Source organism: Nesoenas mayeri (genome assembly GCF_963082525.1).
Source record: "Nesoenas mayeri genome assembly, chromosome: 16".
Lineage (NCBI taxonomy): Eukaryota > Metazoa > Chordata > Aves > Columbiformes > Columbidae > Nesoenas > Nesoenas mayeri.
Window position 1 is genome coordinate 10,815,288 of NC_137562.1, and position 19,585 is coordinate 10,834,872.

A 19,585-nucleotide genomic window follows, 5' to 3' on the forward strand; every position below is an offset into this window, starting at 1 on the left:
CACTCGCTGTGCTTGGCCAGAGCTGGACCCGCCTGCACCAACGGGCCATTTCCAAAAGCATCCTCCAGAGATGGAGGTGCCGAACACCGAGCACGGGTCATCCCTCAGCCCTTCTGTTGGGGCAGGAACCCGCCCGACGCCCCCAGCGCGACTCACCTGCTCCTGGGAGTTCATCACCCGCAGCTTCATTTGCTTCAGGTAGGTAGAGGTGAGGGGCATGTTGTAGTCAATGATCCCAGAGACCAAAGAGGAAGGTGGTTCACTCTCTGAAGAACGGAGGAAAAAGTTGAGTTAGACACAGGGCTGTGGAAGCACAAACCTGTGACGTGTTCTCATAATCATTAAACATACGTATTTAGAAGCACTTAAAATCCTGAGCTAGAGCTACTGCCCGCTGAGCGAGCGTTCCTATAAGAACACAACCCCACTACAAACATCATCACAGAACAGATGTTGTTTGGAAAAAACCAAAAAGCATTGTTGTCACTTGCAGAAAAGATTACACATAATATATAATTTTTCAGTCTACCAAAGTAGAATGTAGCAGCGGAAGAAACAGTCTTGTCAACACCTCAGAAGCACTTCCAGGCAAATGGGACTTATGAAGAGGGTGACGAACAAGAATATATTTGCAGCTTGCTTTAGCATTGCAAAGTCTTGCCAATTTTGCTGGGATTCCCTCAGGTAGGAGTTAACATTAAGGCAACTTATTAAGTATCTCTATCTGGTGATGAAGATTATTTTTAACACTCTCATTAGAACACAAACTTAAAGATCTTTAATTTAAATTGTTCCTGTTGATTCCTCTGGCTGAACCACATTGAGCTCCAGAGATGAGTCTGGATTCAGGCCGCCCCTGCAGATCCTTTTGTCTGGCCAGACCAGATGAGTCCCACAAAGCAAGTTCTCAATGATTTTTCTGAATTCTCAAAGATTTGTCAGCTCTGTCATCATCACTGTGGAGCTTGCGAGCTCTCCAAGTGGGACACACAGACTGCTAGAACTATCTGTTCTAACACAGATTCACAGGCTCGTGCAATGGGTTTGTTCAGAGGAAAGCTGCTGTTTCCCACAGGGATGGCTCCTGGCTAAAAAGAAGATTCCTTTGTCCTCAGCACAGGCAGATGCAGGTGTGGAGAATCAACCCAGCCTTCCAGCACTCTGAAGGGATGTGTGGTCTCCACTGGACAGTGAACTTGGCAACAACGGGTGGAGAAGAAGGATTTCCGGGAGCTGAAGGTGAACGGATGGCGGGTGGTCTCCATCCCTCTCTCTGAATCTCCCTGGCTGGCTTCATTTTCTGGGGTCACTGCTTTCAGAGCCACCTCTGACACAAACCCTTGAAAAAGAACCTTCACAAAATGCTTTACAGCACCTTAGAAAACCCATCAACCCAAACATAATGAGTCTGCTTTCCAGAAATGCTGAATATCAAAAAATCCCAGAGAAACTCAGCAGACCCAGCCTCACACCTCTGGAAGCACCAGATTTATCATGTCTGATTAGGAAACGACCTGACCCAAAACCTGTCTGTGACTGACTTAAAACAACAAAGGTTTTTGCAGATCTTGTGTATCAAGAGCCTGCTTTGGGTCCATGGAAATGCAATGGTGTTTTGGCAGGTCCATCTACCTCCCCCTGGGCTCTGAAGCGTTCCTGCCTGCAGTGCAGGAAAGGGCAGCCAGGGCCTCTCAGACCACCAGCTCACCCCTAGATGAAGGTGTAAAGCTTTTAGGAACCCTGTCAATGAATTCCACCCTCTTTTCTCATGGTTGCATGTCACTGCTCTCTGGTAAGCTTTGACCTATAGATTAATTAAGAGCACTTCTGCATCTCTATGTATTAAGCACCCTAAACAACCCATTGTTCTACTGTGGCAGGATGTTACTTTGTGATGAGAAGATGCTAAAATTCCAGCGCAAGGGGAGCTTCTTGCATCTGGTTCTGCTGTGAAAGGGGAAACAGCTCCCAGGAACAAGATGTGCACCTCTCCAGGCTGGCTGTGGTCATCGGGATGTGGGTCTGTAAGAGGAGTTCAGGAAAGCATTTGCTGAGGTACATAGAGCTGCTCTTTCCTCGCAGCAGGAGCAGGGATGTGGCCAGTCTTTGTGACGTGGTTCATAGTTCGGTGCTGCAGAAATGAATGAGGCTCCACAGTGGCAGCTCAGCATCCTCAGGCAGGGAGCAAGAGGGAAGGAGATGATCTTTGGTGCTCAGGTTCTGCCTGAAACCATCCTGATGGAAATCTGGAATAATCTTGTTAGCAGCCACAAATTTGCAGTGAATTTGTGCGACCGCAACAGATAAGAGCTTGAGCCTAAGAAACCAAAACCTTCTTTTTTAACCTAACTGGAAAAGAAAGAAAACCTTTGTTTTTAAAGGCCTGGGGGACTCCACGGGAACAATCCTCACATCCTGCGTCACAAGAGGGGGCTGCTGGAATCCTTCAGCTTCAAAAACATAGACATCACATGCCCCATGTGTGGGACATAGAGATGGAACAGGCAGAATGGTTTAAACTAAAATGGATTCAAGCCTAATTTTACATTTGTGTAACTCCACCGGAATTAGTCCTAATTTAAGAACAGTGTAAAGAGATCACAACGAAGTCTTGTGATGTTCCAAGTTTCCCACAAGCACGACAATTTGCTTTTACAAATTACGTGTGTGCCCTGCAGGGTTTGATGTCAGAGATTTTGTGACAACAAATGAAATGTGTTGAGATTTGTTTAATGGACAAGAGAAGTAGGAAGAGATGGGAATGACTTACGTTTTTTTGTCTTACTGAGTTAACCTTTGCCTATATAAGCCTGTGTGTGTATATACATGCCCACACACCTGGGGAATGCTTCTATGACCCCAATGTTTTTCAGGTGATTTGCTCCTGATAAATTCCTGAATATATATTAGTGAAATCAGACACTCTTCCTCAGTAAAAATTCCCTTATCTAATCTGCCCTATGCATTTTCACAGGTACTTAGTCACTGTTCAGGTACTATTCAGAGCAGAAAGGCACTTCTGTCCTTCCATTCCTGGTGGGTAAGAAGCAGGACTTTAATTTATTTTTAAGAGAACTGCTAAGAGGGAAAGCTTTTTGAAAATAATCAGTAATATCTATTAATTTATAAATTTGCTCAGGACAGCCAGATCTCAGCCCTGATTGCTGCTCTGGAGAAGGCACTCAGCACCCAGTGTTCTCTGAGCTGCTCTCAGGATGGTGGGTGGGCAGGAGGGGGCCCTGAAGGAACAACGACCCTTTTCATCAGCTGACTCCTGCACAGGGATCCTCTTGGCTTGACCCAAAGAGGCAACGTCCTTGTTGGCTGGACCCATCCCATACCCCTTCCCATCTGGAGAGCTGACTGCCATGGCCGGCACACTCCAAATGGCACCAGTGACGGATGTGGCACAACCAGTGGGAAAGTTGGGTTTGCTCCCAGGCAAAAAGGCCAAAAATTCTCTTGTTGGAAAGAGGGATCGGGCCCTGAGCCGGCAGGGTGGGAAGTGCTGCAGTGATGGAGCCTAGACTAATAAATGTCACACAGGATTATTTGGGGGAGTTTCTAAAAAATATAACAAGTACAAAGCATTTCAGTCACTAGCTTTGGATAGCTGGCACACACAATCCCCTTAAATGGAACCTCTGGGCTGTCCCTCGCTCTGCTCCCAGCAGTAAACAGTTGGAAATCAGTACTTAATACTAGAAATTTTCTATTGTTGGGTTCTTCGTTCATTTAATTCTGCTTCATAAGAGCTGCCAAACAAGCCTGTTCGCCTTAACAGTTCTGAAATAGTCCAACTCTGGCAGTTTGCTGATGTTTTATAAAGAAGCAAGTTTGTTGGGTGAAACCTCTCAGAGTCAGTTTGATGTTTTGCGCTTGATCATGAAAACAAGTTTGTAATTTAGAAAAAAACAACATAAACATCAACTTTAACCATTTAGTCTGGAAGAAAACCTGGTCCCATCTTATATATCACTTCCATCTTTCAGGCCTAAGAGCTGCAGATTGGGTCCATTTACAAAGAACCATAATGAGCCAACCACCATAATGGCCGCACTAATTGGTCGTTACATTGGCAGAATGTAACTTTGATTACCAAAACATTTTCTGTTATCAAAAATAGGATCATGACGTTTGTATCTATTAATTATCGTGAATTACTTCTTTATCAGAAACTTCAGTTATTCAGCCACATTGCGTGTCTTTCATTACAAAATTAACAGTTTAAAGGAAAAATTTCAGGTCATGTTTTTCCAGAGACTGAAGTTTCTACCCACACACGATCACGGGCTGACTGCAGACACATCCGCAACACGTTTGACCCAAGGTTTGCACAGGGGAAGCTCGGAAGGAAGGCCGGACTGCTCTTGCTCTCTAGGCTAAAAACAGCGACAGACAAACCAGATTGAAGCAATTCCTTCAGCTTGGCTATGGAAGTGCATAAAAATCACACTGGTTAGGAAAACCATGAGGTTAAGAAGTATCTCATGGATGGGGCAGCATCCTGACAGCTCTCCGGGACAGCACACTGGGTGAAATGCTGCATCAGCTCTGCTGGCACAACTCATTTCCCTTTACCTTTGGGCTCCAGACCGTTGGAGTTGAAGTGCATCCTCTTCTGGCACTCGGTGCAGCTCATCAGGAACCTGGTCACAGCTTCTCTGGGCAGAAAAGCGTAGGTCTCTGCGATCTGGGGACACAAGGAGGCGGCTGCACTTCCTGGGGGAGGGACGGAGGGCACACCCCACCGCACCCACCCACCCAGCCAGGAACATCATCAACACAGCAATCCCCGGCCCCTCCCTCTGCAGCAGCTGGGGAGAGAGGAATGTTTTGGGAGGTAATGGGTGTGCCAGCGCGGCACTGGGACACCAACAAACAGACCTCGAAGTCCCAGTGTAGTCGCTCCTTCCCAGAAACTCCCTTCCATTCCCCCTCCAAGTCTGGGAAGGGCAAAGCTACAACCATGTACGAATCAAATGGGAAAGTAAGGTCTCGTCAGCTCTGTTTGCATTGTTAATTACCATCACACCAGTAACCTGAAGAATCCATTAATCTTTTGTAAGAACAGGTCACTTTTTCCCACAATGACAATCAATTACTGTTAATACTACTTCGCACTTCTGTGACATATTTGATCCAGGGAATTTAAAACATTTTTACAAACAGTAATGAACTAAGTGTCCTGAACCTTTGTGGGATATTTGTATTTTACAGATGAGGAACGGCTAAGGATAAATATTTAAAACTTGGATGCCTGAAGTTAAACACTATATGCAGACCTAAGCACCCACAGATGGTGCCTGGCTATCACAGGCTCCTATTATTCCAATTAATGCCTGACAGTAGCAATTTTACAGTATTTCTAAAGATCAAGACTGGGTTATTTGGAGAAGGAGGGAGGGAATTTTGATGTAGATTTCTTTAAGGCTGTAAGAGACCATCAAATCATGGAGTCTGACCTTCTGCGTAGCACAAGTCGGGGAACTTCAGCCAGGTTCTCCTGCAGCCCCGTAGCCTGTGGTTTGCCTAAAACATCTTCCAGGAAGACATCTGGTCTTAATTGGGAGGCATTAAGAGGCTGAGAGCCCACCTCTTACTTTGGGGTTGGTTCCTATGGTTAATCACCCATCCTGTTTGGTCTGAGTGCCTTGTCCCAGCCTGGCGGCTCCCAAACCAGGGGCCGTGACCCCAACCGGGGTCACAGCACTTACAAGTGGGGTCATAAAGCAGACAGAAATTCAATTGTTTGTGCCCGTCCTCGGGGCTGCGAGCCCAGCAGAAGTGGGGCTCGGGACGGGAAGTGGGGCTGCAACCGGAGACCTCACAAGCAACAGCTGGTGATGGGGGCTGAGCTGGGAGGGCAGCTCTGGATGTCCCGCTCCCCCTCCTCTGGCCACTTGGCATCATCCTCCCACCTTATTTTGTTAACAAAGATCAAAGATATCTAAATTCCCAGCATTTTTCTATCCTACAGGGAAGGGTGACGCTTAAGCTCGGGATAAAGCCACATTACAGCAGCAGGCAGTGGGTTTGCTTGCTCAGGGCTGAAGCAGCCCCGTGACCGGTGGAGGGAGGGAGAGAGATTTATCTCCACTGAGCGGCAGCAGAGCCCGAGCTTTTCCATCCACGCTAATGCCAGATGGGTGGAAAGTTCAGGCAGGGACCTTGTCCCAGCCCTTCCAAGGGAGGATGCAGCGCCTGGTCCTCAGGGGATTCTCCTTCTCTTTAGCTCCAGCCCTGGCAAGCGCGGCTGTGCCTGCTCGGCTGTGCCTGCGCGGCTGCCCATCTCAGCCTCTGCCTCTCTGCGGTTATATCAATGCACAAGTGCCAGGGACTCCCACAGAAACACCGAAATTAGGGGCCTGACAATTGCTGGTGGCAAACACGACATTGTGAAGCAGGCAGGAAACCAGCCGTGCTGCCCGCAGCACTGAGCCCGGTTTCAGCCTCTTTTGCTCCAGCGAGCCCATCGCCTCTGCTGCAAATATTCAGCTAATTTTAGTGATACAGTTGTTATTTCTCAGCTGATTTGATGCTCTGCAGAGCAGACAGCTTCCTTGATGAGTTATCTCCCATCCAAACTCCCTTTCTGATTGCCTCCCTCCGGAGGTCATGGACAAGGGCAAACTCTCCAGTGCCTCTAATCAGAACCGCTGGGGAAAGGGGAAGGGAGCAAAACGGCCGGGGACACAAAGCCACCCGAGCTGGGGCAGGAGCGAGGGCAGAGCCAGCAGCAGCGTCCTGCCTGGTCAGGAGGGATCCGCGCTGCTGCTGTGATGATCTCAGCCCAGGAGGGAGCCGAGGGAGGAGCGTGGAGCTGCTGTGAGCAGGCCTGGGAACACAGGCAGCTCCCCCGGGGCTGTGCAGAGCACAGAGCCATCCTCCAGAGAGCTCAATTGAAGGAATTAGGGGAGGCTCAGGGTGGTCTGCTGGGGAAATGAGTGGAAAGGTTTTGAACTGTGGTCGTGCTGGTGAGGCTGCCCCCACCCCGGACAGAACAAGGTCACCTGTCCCCAGCCAGGGACAGTCAGCGTGTGTCCTGGCCCCGCGCTGTGCTGCAGGGGCAGGAGCTGCATGTGGGGCACGGAGCGACGCCAGAGCTCTGTGTGCAGATCCCAGTCTCATCCCCAGGGGCTCCCACCATATGGAGGAGGCTGCAGGGCACTGGGCTACCCTTCCAGCACTGCCAGCATCAACAGCCCTGGACGGACACAGGGACATGCACAGGCAGGACACAGCCAGCTCCGAGCCGGCTCCAGCCGCACACCAAACCCTGCACAACCCCAGGCATCATGGCAGAGGCCAGGGCACAGACTTCTGCAGGGTGATGCACACAGCAGAGACGCGAGCTGCTGGCCACCCACTTCTGTCTCTAAGCGACCTGGTCTTTAGGGCTGTGGGATTCAAGAGAGTAGCTCTGGTTTGGACAGTAAATTCAGCTTTTTTGGTAAAAGGAGAGCCCAAATGTTTGCACTGAAGGGCTCTGCAGAGTCAGGAGAAACAGCAAGCTCCCAGGAGAAGCACACTTCAGGCTAAATTATTCCTGACCTAACTAGAGTGGTTTCAGGATGGATAGAGCTGGTTCTCAGCATCCATGGAGCACCTGACGAGCCTTAGCTCAGTGCTGCCTCCATTTTGTACCGAGGATGCCCAGGCAGGGGCTGATGCGATCATTCGCCCAGCCAGGGAATGGGCGGGCTCCAGTCCCCCTCTGCCTTCTCCATCCCCCTGCTGCTCCATCCCTCTGCTGCTCCATCCCTCTGCCTGCTCCTGCCCTTCAAGGCCCAGGCGAGACATTTCCCTCTGGCCAAGGGTGACATGGAGACAGATGGCATGGAGCAGAGTGCACAGAGGACTGGGCAAACATCCCTTCACCCATCAGTAATAATGAGCATTTCTCTTGTTTTGTCTCACAGACATGTACAGTTGTCTTTGTGTGATTCACTTGGTGTTTCCTCTCCCAGCAGCCGTACCCTTGTGCTGTCCCTGTAGCCCGGTTACCCATCTCCCCAGCACAGCTGCTCTGCCTTTCACTGCCTCCTTCCTTACGCCTGCCTGCACAGGCAGACAGGACTGTCCTTCGCCTCTGCCTCCCGCCAGCGGCTCCCTGCGCCCTGCCCCGCCGTCCCCATCCCTGCGGCACCCCGCTCCCCAGCCCTCTGTCCCCTCGCTGCCCAGGGGGACTCTCACCGCTCGGTAGGTTTTCTTCTGCCCAGCATGTTTGGGTGCTTTGCCCGGCTCCGACGAGCTCTCCACATGCATCGAGTATATGATGTCAAAGAAATCTTCCACCACAGCCACGCGCTTCAGAGAGATGCCCTCAGGCTCCGACAGTCCATCTGCCCCCTACAACAGCGCAGGCAAGTTTAGTTAGTGTCAGCGATGGGTGACAGGGGTGACGAGATGGGCCCGGGGCTGATGCGGTTGGAGGGGGCAGAGTCGCGGCGCTCCAGCCCTGGGCTGCCGTGGGCACGAGGGGCATGGGGGATAAATTAAACAGTGCTCCGGGGAGGATCCTGCTGCAGCCAGGGCAGGGGGGGCTGCTGCTGTTGTGCTGCTAAAGCTGTCAGGGAAACTGGGCCAGGAACAAAAACAAGGGAAGAGTCCAGAATGGAGTCACAACCAATCAAGAAATTCAATTTGCATAATTTGGGGTGATTTTACTAGGCAGGGAACAGGCAGAGGAAGCTCTTTGGACCTGCACATGGTACTAAACCACCCTGGGAAGCCCCACAACGCAGGGCACGCTCCCTGCGGACACGACTCAGCCCACGGGACGCGGCTTCGCTGCGATGCCAGGATGCGGCCCCTGACGGAAGGAGCCAGAATCGCCCTCCTTCCCCGCGCTGACCTTTCCGAGGCACCCTCCCTCGCTCGCGCACGCAGAGCAGCTGAGCGCTGGCAGCAGAAGCTCAGCTCTTTGTGTGTCAGGATGTGCTGGAGAGCAGGAGGCAGCAGCTCTGCCGCACGGCCGTGGTGACAGACTGGTGGGAGTGGGAGGTGTGGGGAGCCGTGCTCCCCGAGCCGGCTGGCAGCGAGGTGTGAGCTCGGGTGGGGTGTGAGCTTGGGCAGGGTGGGCAGCCTGCGGGACCCGCAGCTGCTCCCGGCGCTGCGGCACAAAGCACCTGCACCTCAGGCTCAGGGGGACAGCGGGCAGCTCCTGTAATGGCCGGGGTGCCAAAAAAGGGCCAGGCTGCAGGAGGTTACTCAGCCTCTCCCTTGAAAAAAAGCCATTGTTGCATAGACAGTTGTATATATATATAAATATACACATATTATATGCACATATACATACATATATATATATACAACTCATCCCTTTGAGGCCTGCTTTCCAAAAAGGTACACACGGATGCTGTCCGGCTGGTGCACAGCGAGCTGGGGAGCAACAGCCTGCACACGTAAATGACCCGCAAACAACGTTTCTCACGTGTGTTCACACGTCCCTATGTGCAGGCAGGGGCTGCCAGAGGTCTGCACGCAAAGGGAACAGCCCGTCTCCCAACCTTTATTTTCTGTTGTTGGTGGTGACTGGGCTCTGTCTATCTGATACGGTCTATAGATTGAATAAATGCTGTTCTTAAGCCACCAGTCAAGGGACTCTCAAAAATCAATCATTTAGAGGGACCGCCTTCTGCTAAAGACTGCTTTCTTGGGGGAGCAATCTCTTAATGTGAAGCACTGCCTGTTAAAGTTGGCTCCTCACCCCGATTTCAGAACAGAGCCTGCCGTACTGGGCACGGACTGCAGCGGGACAGGTCGGTGTGCTCACCCGGGACTCAGGCACAAGGATTTTCCAACACAAACCACCTCTGCTGTCCCCAGGGAGCCCTGAGCCCTATCTAAAGGTGGCTGTAACAAAGAGAATATTGAGAATGAACACAAGGGGCAGGGTGGCAGCGCTGCCATGGTGGGGGTCAGGAAACCTCACTCGAAGGAGTGTCTTTGAGGAATATAAATCTAATTTCTTCTGTCACCGTTCGGGGAGTTTCACTTTAATCGAGGGCACGGGTATTCCCCTGCCAAGGAGGAACGGGCATTAGGAGGCTTCCTACTGACCAATAATCCTCAGAGCAGGGTTGAAATGAGGATAATTAGAGAAACAGGACAAAGGAAAACGCTTCAGGAGAAAAGCTCAGTCAGGTGCAATAAGCGAAACCCTCAAAATTAAGGTTGCAGCCAACCTTGTACATAAATCACTATTTCCAGGGCCATCCCAGCCAACTAATACCCCGCTCCCTGCACGGCCAGCAGTTCCCTATTTCCTCCTCAGTTTCAGAACAAAGGCTGTTAAGGTAACCCCAGGGTCTGGGCATCACTATGGCCTCTCTGCCTCCCCACACCCTGGGGGATGCCGGAGCCACCTCCTCGAGACCCCATTCCCTGCAGGGAACCTTCCCTGGCTCCTCGCATCTCTCCAGCCCACATCAGCCTTGTGACTTCTCTCCCCGTGATGATTATTTAGCTCTGGGAAGCAGGTGAGATGCAAGCGGCACCAAAATCACCGGATATAAGAAGCTGCATCAAGTCAGTGCTTCTAGGATTACAGAGGTTTCTATCTGGCAATATAAGCAAATGTTGACCAAGGACTTAAGGCGACACACATGCTGTAGACAACCTCTCAAAGGGGCCCATGCCCCTCTGGTTCCTCCTTCCACACCCAGTATTGCTCACCAGTATTCAAGGCATGAGTCAGAGCCCATAGTATCTCAGAATGGCATAAAACCCCTTAGGTTTAAAAAGCAAGAAAAATTCTGCTGGGAAGAATGATGGGAATAAGGGATGCACTTGCCCCCTCCTGGCGTTGGGGCTTTATTGGAAGCCACTTGCCTCTAAAATGCATAAAATATTTCAGGAGCAAAATCTAGCTTTGAAATAAGCATTTGGGAGCAGGTGGCATTTCAGGTGCCGGGGCCAGAAAGCCCCTTTGCCATGTCACAGGCACCCACCATTCCCTACGTCTGCCCAACATGACTTTGTCTCTCCCCGTCCCCTTTCTCCTCCTTCCCTCTCCCTGCACAGCCCGTCCCGCAGGTCTCACCCCCTTTCTCCCGCCTGCCCCCACCTCCCCAGCCCACAAGCGCTCTCACCTCCTTTCCTCTGGGTCATCCATCAGGTCTTTTTCCTCCCCAGTGTCCTTTGTCTTCCCTATTTCCTCCAGTCCCACATTTCTCTGCTCGCCTCCTCCTCGCACCTCATGAGCCCCCGCAGCCCCGCGTCCCCCTCCAGCATGTCCCCAGCACCCTGGTCCCCCTCCTGCTCTGCTCCCTCTCGCCCACCCCAGCCACAGCTCCACTCCCCCAGCTCCCACTGCCCATTGCAGCCACAACCGGGCTCTGTTCACACTGGAGAGCAGAGCCAGGGGGCGGCTGTTTGGGCCCCCCTGCCCCGTCACCACCACGGCCAGTGTGGCGGGTGCAAAGCAACGAGAGGCGACAGCCATTTCGGGATGCCCTGTGCACAAGGATGGCAGCGCTGCCAGCCGCCTGGGGATCGGCCGTGGCGCTGGCAGCGCTCGCCCACCGCGCCCCTGCCCCGGCAGCTTTGTTCTCGGCGGCTGCCCCGGCCCTGCCCGCAGCTCCCGGCCCCCGGGCCCGTCCGGCCCGCCGCGGTTCCCCCTGCCCGCCCGCCGCTGCCCGGGCCGGGCCCCTCGCCCGCCCGCTCAGGGTGGGGCCGCAGCCCCGTGCGGGTCGGGCCGGGCGGTGACATCTGCCGCTGCGGCGGGAGGGGAGCGAGGGCGGGCGCCCCCCCGCCCGGCCCGGGCTGAGGCCGCCGGCAGGTAGCGGGGTAACCATGGCAACCGGCGGGGCCGCGCGCTGCCGGCGGTAATCCGCTCCCCCGGGCCGGGCCGGGCCCGCCGCCGGCTCCTCCTCACGCCCACCCGGGTGCCCCCGCAGGGCGCCGGTCGGCCCCGGGGGAGGATCCCGGGCAGCGCCCCCGGGCCGGGGGCTCAGGCTGCGGGCAGCGCCCCGCCGTGCCCGGCCCCGGGCTGGGGCAGCTCCCGCGCCCCGCAGGCGCCGCGGACAGGGCGGGCTCGGCCGCCCCAGCTGTCGCGCCTGCTCCCTGCTGCTCCCAACACCAGAGCCCCCAGCCGCAGCCCTGCCGTGCCTCCCACACGGACCTGTCCTGCCCCACAGCCCCACAGCGGCACCCATGGCCGCCCTCCCGCAGCTGAGCAGCTCCCTCGCTCCCAGCCCTGCTGGGTCTCCACAGACCCCCGCGGCCATTCCTCGGCTGCCCAGCGCATGTGTGAAAACTGTCATAATCGGAGCGATTCACAGCCAAACTACAGCGCTGACACGCAAACTGGGTTTTTTGCCGGCCGGCAGGTCTCAGGCCAGCAACTGCCACCCGATCCCGGCGCAGTGACCTCCACCCCGAGCCCCCTGAGCTGCCACCGCCCCGCGCGAAACCAGAGCCAGCGCGGGGCAGCTCCGCGGAGCCCGGAGAGCACCGCAGGCCCCGCGCTGGGCTCCTGGCGCTGCGAGCCCTTCCCGCCTTGGGCTCTCTGATCTGGGAGAATCTGGGAGGATTTAATCCGATCTGTGAGACAGGGAGCCAGGTCTCCGACACCTGCGTGCTCCCAGCTCCTCTTCCAACTGGCTGGGGGACCTGCTATCTGCCCAGGCTGGAGGGTGCTGGCTCTGCCCTGGCAACGGCTGGCAGGAGCAACCTCTGCGTCCCCTTGTGGGGCTGGCAGCTCTGCTGGGGCCCGGGAAGCTGCCCCTGCGTCACGGCTCCGCAGGGAAGCACCCGTGTCAGCGGGGGTTTGCTGGAGGGCCATGGGGCAGGGGGTGCGGGAGCGGGATGGGAGGGAGCACTGACTGCGTCCCCATCTGCTGTGTTCAACGGCAGATAAAGCGCTGGCCTGGCCTTCGCGCGAGGGGCTGATACCAGCCGAATTCGGCTTCCTGCGAGTTAAAAGCCGCTTCCTGCCGGCACAGCCCTGCCTGATAATGGCTGCGCTCTGTTCTCTGGCCGGGGAGCAGACCCTCTGCCCTCGCCTCTTCTCGTGCTTGCCACATGAAAGCCTTCATCTCTGTATCTCCCAACCACAGCATCTCCCCTCCCTGCCTCTCAGCACATAAATTTCCCACCGCTGTCTGGAAGGGCTGCTGAACCCTCCATCCCTGGGACTCCCGAACGGTAGGGCTGGGGCCAGCTATACCAAGCTGTCCCTCAAGGTCACCTCCTCTGCCCGCAGCAGAGGCAGCAGCGCTCGCTCTGCCTGCGTCCCTGCTGCCCACCAAGGGCCAGGATTGGGGTCCCCACTCCCATGCTGGGACCAGCCACCCCGTGGCATGACCGTGGGCTCGCCAGCCCAAACTCTGCGGCCATCAGCCATCCCTCGCGTGAGCCCTCGTCAGTTCTTCTACTGCACACACAAAGCTGCCATCACATACTCATTTTGAGATCAGCAATCTTGGGGTCGTGTTTTACCTGAAGCACTCGGCTCTCTTTAAGGTGCCTTTCTAATTTCCTACAACTTGTGTTTTGTTCTAGGGAAATTTCTGTTCTTTAGGAAAAAAAATGAACAGCTGTAACAGGGAGCAGACGTGCACAGGCAAAAGCAGTTGGACACAAACTCCAACATAAAGGGCGAAATCCTTCTGTGCCGTAAGAGACATCCCGGTGGGTGCTCCAGAGGTGACACCTCTAGCCCATCTCCTGGGCCACCCACCGCCCCCATGGCTGTTCCCGCGCCGCGCGTCCCACCTCTGCAGCCCCTCCTGCCGCACAGCACCGAAACAGGCGATCTATTGCAATATGGACTCATACAACTTTTGATCAAGAAACTGTTCTTGGTACTTCTCATCTCTGGGAAGTCAGCCCTTGATTGGCTTCTATATTTAGACTTCTCCAGGGCTTTAGGAAGTTCACTCCTCATGGTATTTAGGTGTAGGATGAAAGCAGCTTTTGCGGGGGATATGTTAAACCACAGCAGGCTCCCTCTGCTAATGCTGCAAGGAGAAAGAAGAGCTACATTCCTCAAACTTCCCTCTTCCTCGTGTCCCTCATGCCACGGGCACAGTGTGTGCCTTAGAAATAGGCACTGGGGAAATGCGAGGCCGAGAACAATATCAGCTGTATTGCTCATAATAAAAAGAACCCATCAGAGGAAGATGGGAAATGCTCTCACTTACAGATTTTGCTCTTTTTTTCTCCTGGAAATATTTTGCTGGGAAATTTTTATGATCATTTCTGGTTGAAAAATGGGAGAAAAGCGGTTGCTGAAATGTTGTTTCCCTGCGCTAAGCATTTATACGTCATTTTGCACAAACCACCAAGGAAACACGAAGCCCCATCCTGCACTCGCAGCTACAGTCCTGCTCACTGCAGGAACACCAGCTCTGCTCCTCAGCTGAGCTTGGTCCAGCCCAGGAGAGCTTGTTTCTCCAGGGGAAACCAAGGCACAAAGAACAAGCCATTTTCCTGAAGCACCGCCTCGACTCAGGCCAGGAGCCGGGGTGCCCGAGGTCCAGCCGCAGCCTGCGCTGGGTGCATTTGCATTGTTTCTCTACCCAGAACTGTATACACAATACTTTTTTTTCTTGCAAAGTAAATACTTCCATGTGAGGGGGAGCCAGGCGCATTATTTTTAGCTGGCAAACAAAGCCGAGGTGTACGTCTTTCAGTGGGGGACAGGCGCCTCTTAGGAGCAAGCTGCTCTTTCAGCAGCTGCAGCTGAGCTGTCGAGATGGGTCCAGGCCTTTGCTCTGACCTCGGCTTATTCCTCTCGGGGCTCCCAGGCCTGGGAATGAAAACACGGGGCCTGGGAGGGGTGAGCAGGGAAGCGGCAGCTGCAGAGGGCCCAGGTGGGCCATGGGTGCCAGGGAGGTGGATGGGTGCGGGGGCTGCTCCCCTGGGGAACGGGGCTGCCCCCCGTCCCAGGGCTGCCGGAGAGGGAGGAGGAGCCCAGAAGGCAAAGCTCTGCTCCATGCCTGCTCAGAGCTCTGCTCCATGCCTGCTCAGAGCTCTGTTCCATGCATGCACAGAGGTTTACTCCATGCATGCACAGAGGTTTACTCCGTGCCTGCTCAGGGCTCTGCTCCATGCCTACTCAGAGGTTTACTCCGTGCCTGCTCAGGGCTCTGCTCCATGCCTACTCAGAGGTTTACTCCATGCCTGCTCAGGGCTCTGCTCCATGCCTGCTCAGAGGTTTACTCCATGCCTGCTCAGAGGTTTACTCTGTGCCTGCTCAGGGCTCTGCTCTGTGCCTGCTCTGCCGGGATGCAGAGGACATTTTGCACGGTGCAGGAGAGTGGACCTGCCTCCCTGCGAGCACCGGCTGCATGCGGGCAGGGGCAGGCAAGGATCTGGCACGCAGAGATGAGCACAGCACTCCCCAAAAAACGCGACCCTGCGTCCACCTGCCAGGAAAGAGCGGGGAGCTGGTCCTGCGCTGCCTGTGCACTGCGTTACAGGGCAGGCGAGTGCGCTCTTCAAGGGTAACCAAATCCTGGGTGCTGTGGAGCAGCCCCAGCTGCCATTGGAGAGCAGTGTATCTTGGTTTTGGTGAGAAAAGCTGCTGTGCTCTCATGCGCAGAGCTCCCGACTGCCCTGCCCGGGGGATCGCTCCCCGGGGCCGCGGTCTCACACCGTTAGCTGGGGCATGGCGCTGCTCGGCTCTGCAGCGTGCCCCGACCTGGCCTGCCCTGGCCTTCTAACAGGGAAGGTATAATGGACATTATTATTTGGGTTATAATGCTGCAGTATTTTTTGCTATTTTGAAACAGAGTTAAAATGTGAGTGTTGGGGGTTTTTTTTAATAAATCTGTAAAGATGGCTAGGAATTGCGTAATGTCATTTGGATCTTGTTTTAGGTGATGGGGAGCATGCTACAGGGGTGGGAAAAAGGGGGGAAAATGGTAGACTGCATTAGAACCAGAGAAGTGTTTATATTCCATAGCACCTTGAAAGAAATCTAAAAAATACTGAAGATATTGCTGTAACGCAAACTCAGAACATGTTTAGAGCTGTCTCTCCCTGAAGTAACTTATCACGATCAGCAATCTCCACAGCGCCAAGGCACTAATCTAATAAAGATCACCACCAAAGCAAAATCATTTGAGTTGGAGGGGGACAAGGCACCGTAACGCGTGCTGAGGTGACCTGTCACAGCAAGGTGACCCCTCTGTTCCTGGGAACAGCCCAACAGCGTTAGGGCAGCCATGCGACATCGTCACATCTACAGCGAGGACACGGTGATGTCAAAATGAAACTAAGTAGGAGGAGGCACAGAGCAGCAGCGGCGGGTTCAGCTCATCAGTGGCGAGCAAAATTATGTAAAATAAGTTACAAATGGTAGGACAGTGAGTCAAGGTCAGGCTGGGCTGAGGCTGAGCCCTGGGCGCACGGCATCCCAGCTCCCTGTTCCCTGGAGATGCTCAGTGTGTGGGCACAGTGAGGCTCCTGCAGAACAGCAAGATGTGCCCCGATGAAAGTGCTGACAGCTCAGCAGCCGCTCGAGGGGGTGAAACGCCTGCATGCCATCCCAGCATGCAGTAAGGGTACTGCAGGGCTTCGGCCGTGCCGCGATGCCGGAGCCTGGAAATGCCCATCTCCCTCCTTACACCCCGCACCAGCACCTCACCAGCTGCTGCTCGCAGTGAGCACACTGGGCTCACCAACACTGCGCCTTAAATGCGGACGGTGCTGAATCATGATTGTTGTATTGGGGTCCATCACCCCCTTTTCCAACACATGAACCCAGCAAAACAGCATCAGGCACCCGCTGCGAGAGCAGGCGCTCACCGTTGTCACCGCACGCATCTGTTCTGGGCTGCACAGGCAGCTCTGCGAGGCGGGGGACAGTGATGGGAACTCGCCGTGTCTGCCTGCACTCAGGTAAACCCCTTCTGTATTCTGGATGTTTCCACCATAACCACAGAAGGTGGACCCCAACTCTTCCAAAATCCGAGCTCTGACTTGTAAATAATGCCCAGGAAAGATTCTCCGTTAACTTGGGATGGCCAAGTGCATTTTTTTGAGCTCTTGACCGAGGGGAAGCAGAAGTCAAACATGTTCTTTAGCGCTACATCACAGTAATGCATCCACAGAGACCCCTCTCCCAGCAACATCCCACCATGTCTGCTGCAACTGCCGCATCACCGCAGGTTGGACACATGGGGCACGCAGAGCGGCCTCACATCTGGGTCCCCCTGGTTTCTGCGAGTCTGTATCTCCAAACAGGGATGCTACTGGGAGCAGAAGAAAGGGAGGGCAAACCAGACAGGGCAGGGAAGCCAGACAATTAATATAACCTGCCCTCTGCGTGAGGAATAAATTGGCAGCTGACAGGTTATAATCTGTGCAAGCAGGATCTTCACAGGAGAGGTGAAGGCTCCATTGGGGGCCAATTGGATGGTTAATTAGGAGGACAAAGCGGAGGATTCATGAAAATGTTTATGAAACAGCGCTTGGCAAGGGAGCCTCTGAGAAATGCTCACCAGAGAGGAGTTGCTTTTGGTTAGGAGGAGGAAACACGAGGGTGAAACAGCAGAACCAAGCACTGAGAGAGAAAACAGCAACACAAATGTCCGTAAAGAGGGACGGGGATTCCCGAGTGCAGTGCAGAGGAGTTCAGGGGAGCACCCTACGACATCTCATTTTTCTAGAAACACACGGGCCGTGTGTCCCCTGCTCCTGCTCCCTGTCTGGTCCCAGCCCTGCGCCCGAGGCAGCGGCGGTGGGAACAGCCTCTCCAGGGAGCCGCCAGCCAATCCTCGCCCTGCGGAGAAGGGCACGAGGAAAGCAATTAAACTGGAGCTTTGATTAGGACTCACAGATGACTGCTTATGTTAGAAATGCCTGAGCTTCTCTAAGCGTCTTGGCGGTGGCGGGAGCCGGGCTGATCCCACGTCCCCTCCCGGGCGCGGGGCGGCTGCCGCGGGAGCGTGACTGATGCTCGCTGTCCCACACGCGGCTCCGAGAGCTCAGAGGTAGGAACCAGTTGCTAAGAGACAGGACTGTACTTTCCAGCCCACATCCAGACCTTTGTCACCAGCTCAAGGGCTTTCTGCTGGATCAGAACACCCAGTGCAGGTGAGTAGGAGCCCTCAGGCCTCCAGCCCAGCCCAGACACCCGGTCCCGGCTCGGGAAGCCCCAAAACTGGCATGCAAACTGCTGATGGGGATGACAAACCCCAGTGTGTCCCCAGGGGATGAGCTCCCCTGGGCTGGCTGCTGGTCCCAGCGCTGCGGGCCTGCAAACGGGAACACCCTGTTGGTAACTGGGCACCCGTGCAGGCGGTACTTGCAACACCCAAACCCAGAGAAGGTTTTGGATGTCTGGGCAGCGTGGGTGAGTGGATGACTCAGGGTTTGCTTTGAGATGAGTCCTTCACATGCAAGCCAATCCAGGAGCCCCCGACTTTATTCTCCTTTTTTTTCTGAGGGGTGCCTGATGAAGCTGAATTCATTCCTTATCCCAGAGACCCCCAGAACACAGACCCATCATCGTGTCCGGCAAGCAGAAAGCTCAAATTCTGAGCCACAGAAGCCGCGTTACCCCGCTTGCCCAGAACAACCCGTCAGTCTCAGCCAGGAACGGGTCCATCTGCGCTGCCGGCACCGCTGCTGCCCGTGTGCCAGGGGAACCGCGTCCTCCGAGCTGCCGAGTCCACAAAGAGCACGGGCACAGGAAACGTTCCCAGAGCATCTCGGTTTCCCGGTTCCATGCAAGGCCCTGTACCAGCTGGAGAGAGACAACCAGCCTCCGCTTAACTTCCAACAACCGCTGCCTTAGTCTCAGACACACGGGGAAGAAGCTGATACACCAAACCTCTGCTCTGTGTGCACCCGTATACACACACATACAGTCTGCAGCTGTTTCTCCTCAAATAAATTGCTACTCCTTGGCACCAGCCATAAAGTGGAGTTCAGCAGCATTCCAACAAAGACGAGGATTTTGGCCAACAGGTACCTGCCCTCACTACAATCAGCTAATTAAACCAGACACTAAAACTCGGTAGTGGCTTTGGCCCATCTTGATGCAATTCTTTAGAGGTGGATACAGCTAATATGAGATCAGGGGAAGTTAATTGCTAATTTCCACTAAAGGAAGAGATATGAATATGCATTCCCCTGTCACAGCAATGCAGACAAGGTTTGGGGAAGGCAGAGCATCTGTGCAGGCTGGGGAATGGACACCCCATCGATGCTCCTCCGTTCTCTGTGCTTTCGCTGCCATTGGTTTTGTCCACAGCATAAATCCATCGACTGCTCATATCAGGCATAACATAACAGCAAAACCGAAACTGTAGAAATTATATCAGCTGGAGATTATTGCTGAGAATGGTTTGGATAAAGAGATTTTTGAGAAAGTTCTCGGTGAAAGGAGCGCGGCCACCTCTGCGGGGCTGTGCTGCGAGGGAACTCCCCTCCTGCTGGTGGTGGGAGCAAACCCCTGCGGGCAGAGCCACATGTGGCTGCACCGCCCGTCCCGTCCTCCCAGCTCCGCGGGCCCGGAGCGCTGGGACCCTCTGCACAGGCAGGACCCGAACAGTCAGAACGACCACACCTCTCCTGGGTTTCTTTCCATTTTAGCTTCATTAACAGGGCCTTGCAGAGCTGTGCT

The 19,585-nt window shown here is 54.4% G+C and overlaps 1 protein-coding gene across 1 annotated transcript in view; it reads right to left on the reverse strand.

Moving 5' to 3' along the window:
- Positions 1-19,585, reverse strand: part of NOL4L (nucleolar protein 4 like) — a gene marked incomplete at both ends in the record, with an annotated part of 55,692 nt that overhangs the window by 30,212 nt on the left and 5,895 nt on the right. Inside the window, 3 exons of the mRNA XM_080354531.1 lie at positions 157-266; positions 4,582-4,693; positions 8,197-8,352. Of these exons, the coding sequence (XP_080210657.1) occupies positions 157-266; positions 4,582-4,693; positions 8,197-8,352 (378 nt within the window). The remainder of the gene's footprint in view (positions 1-156; positions 267-4,581; positions 4,694-8,196; positions 8,353-19,585) is intronic.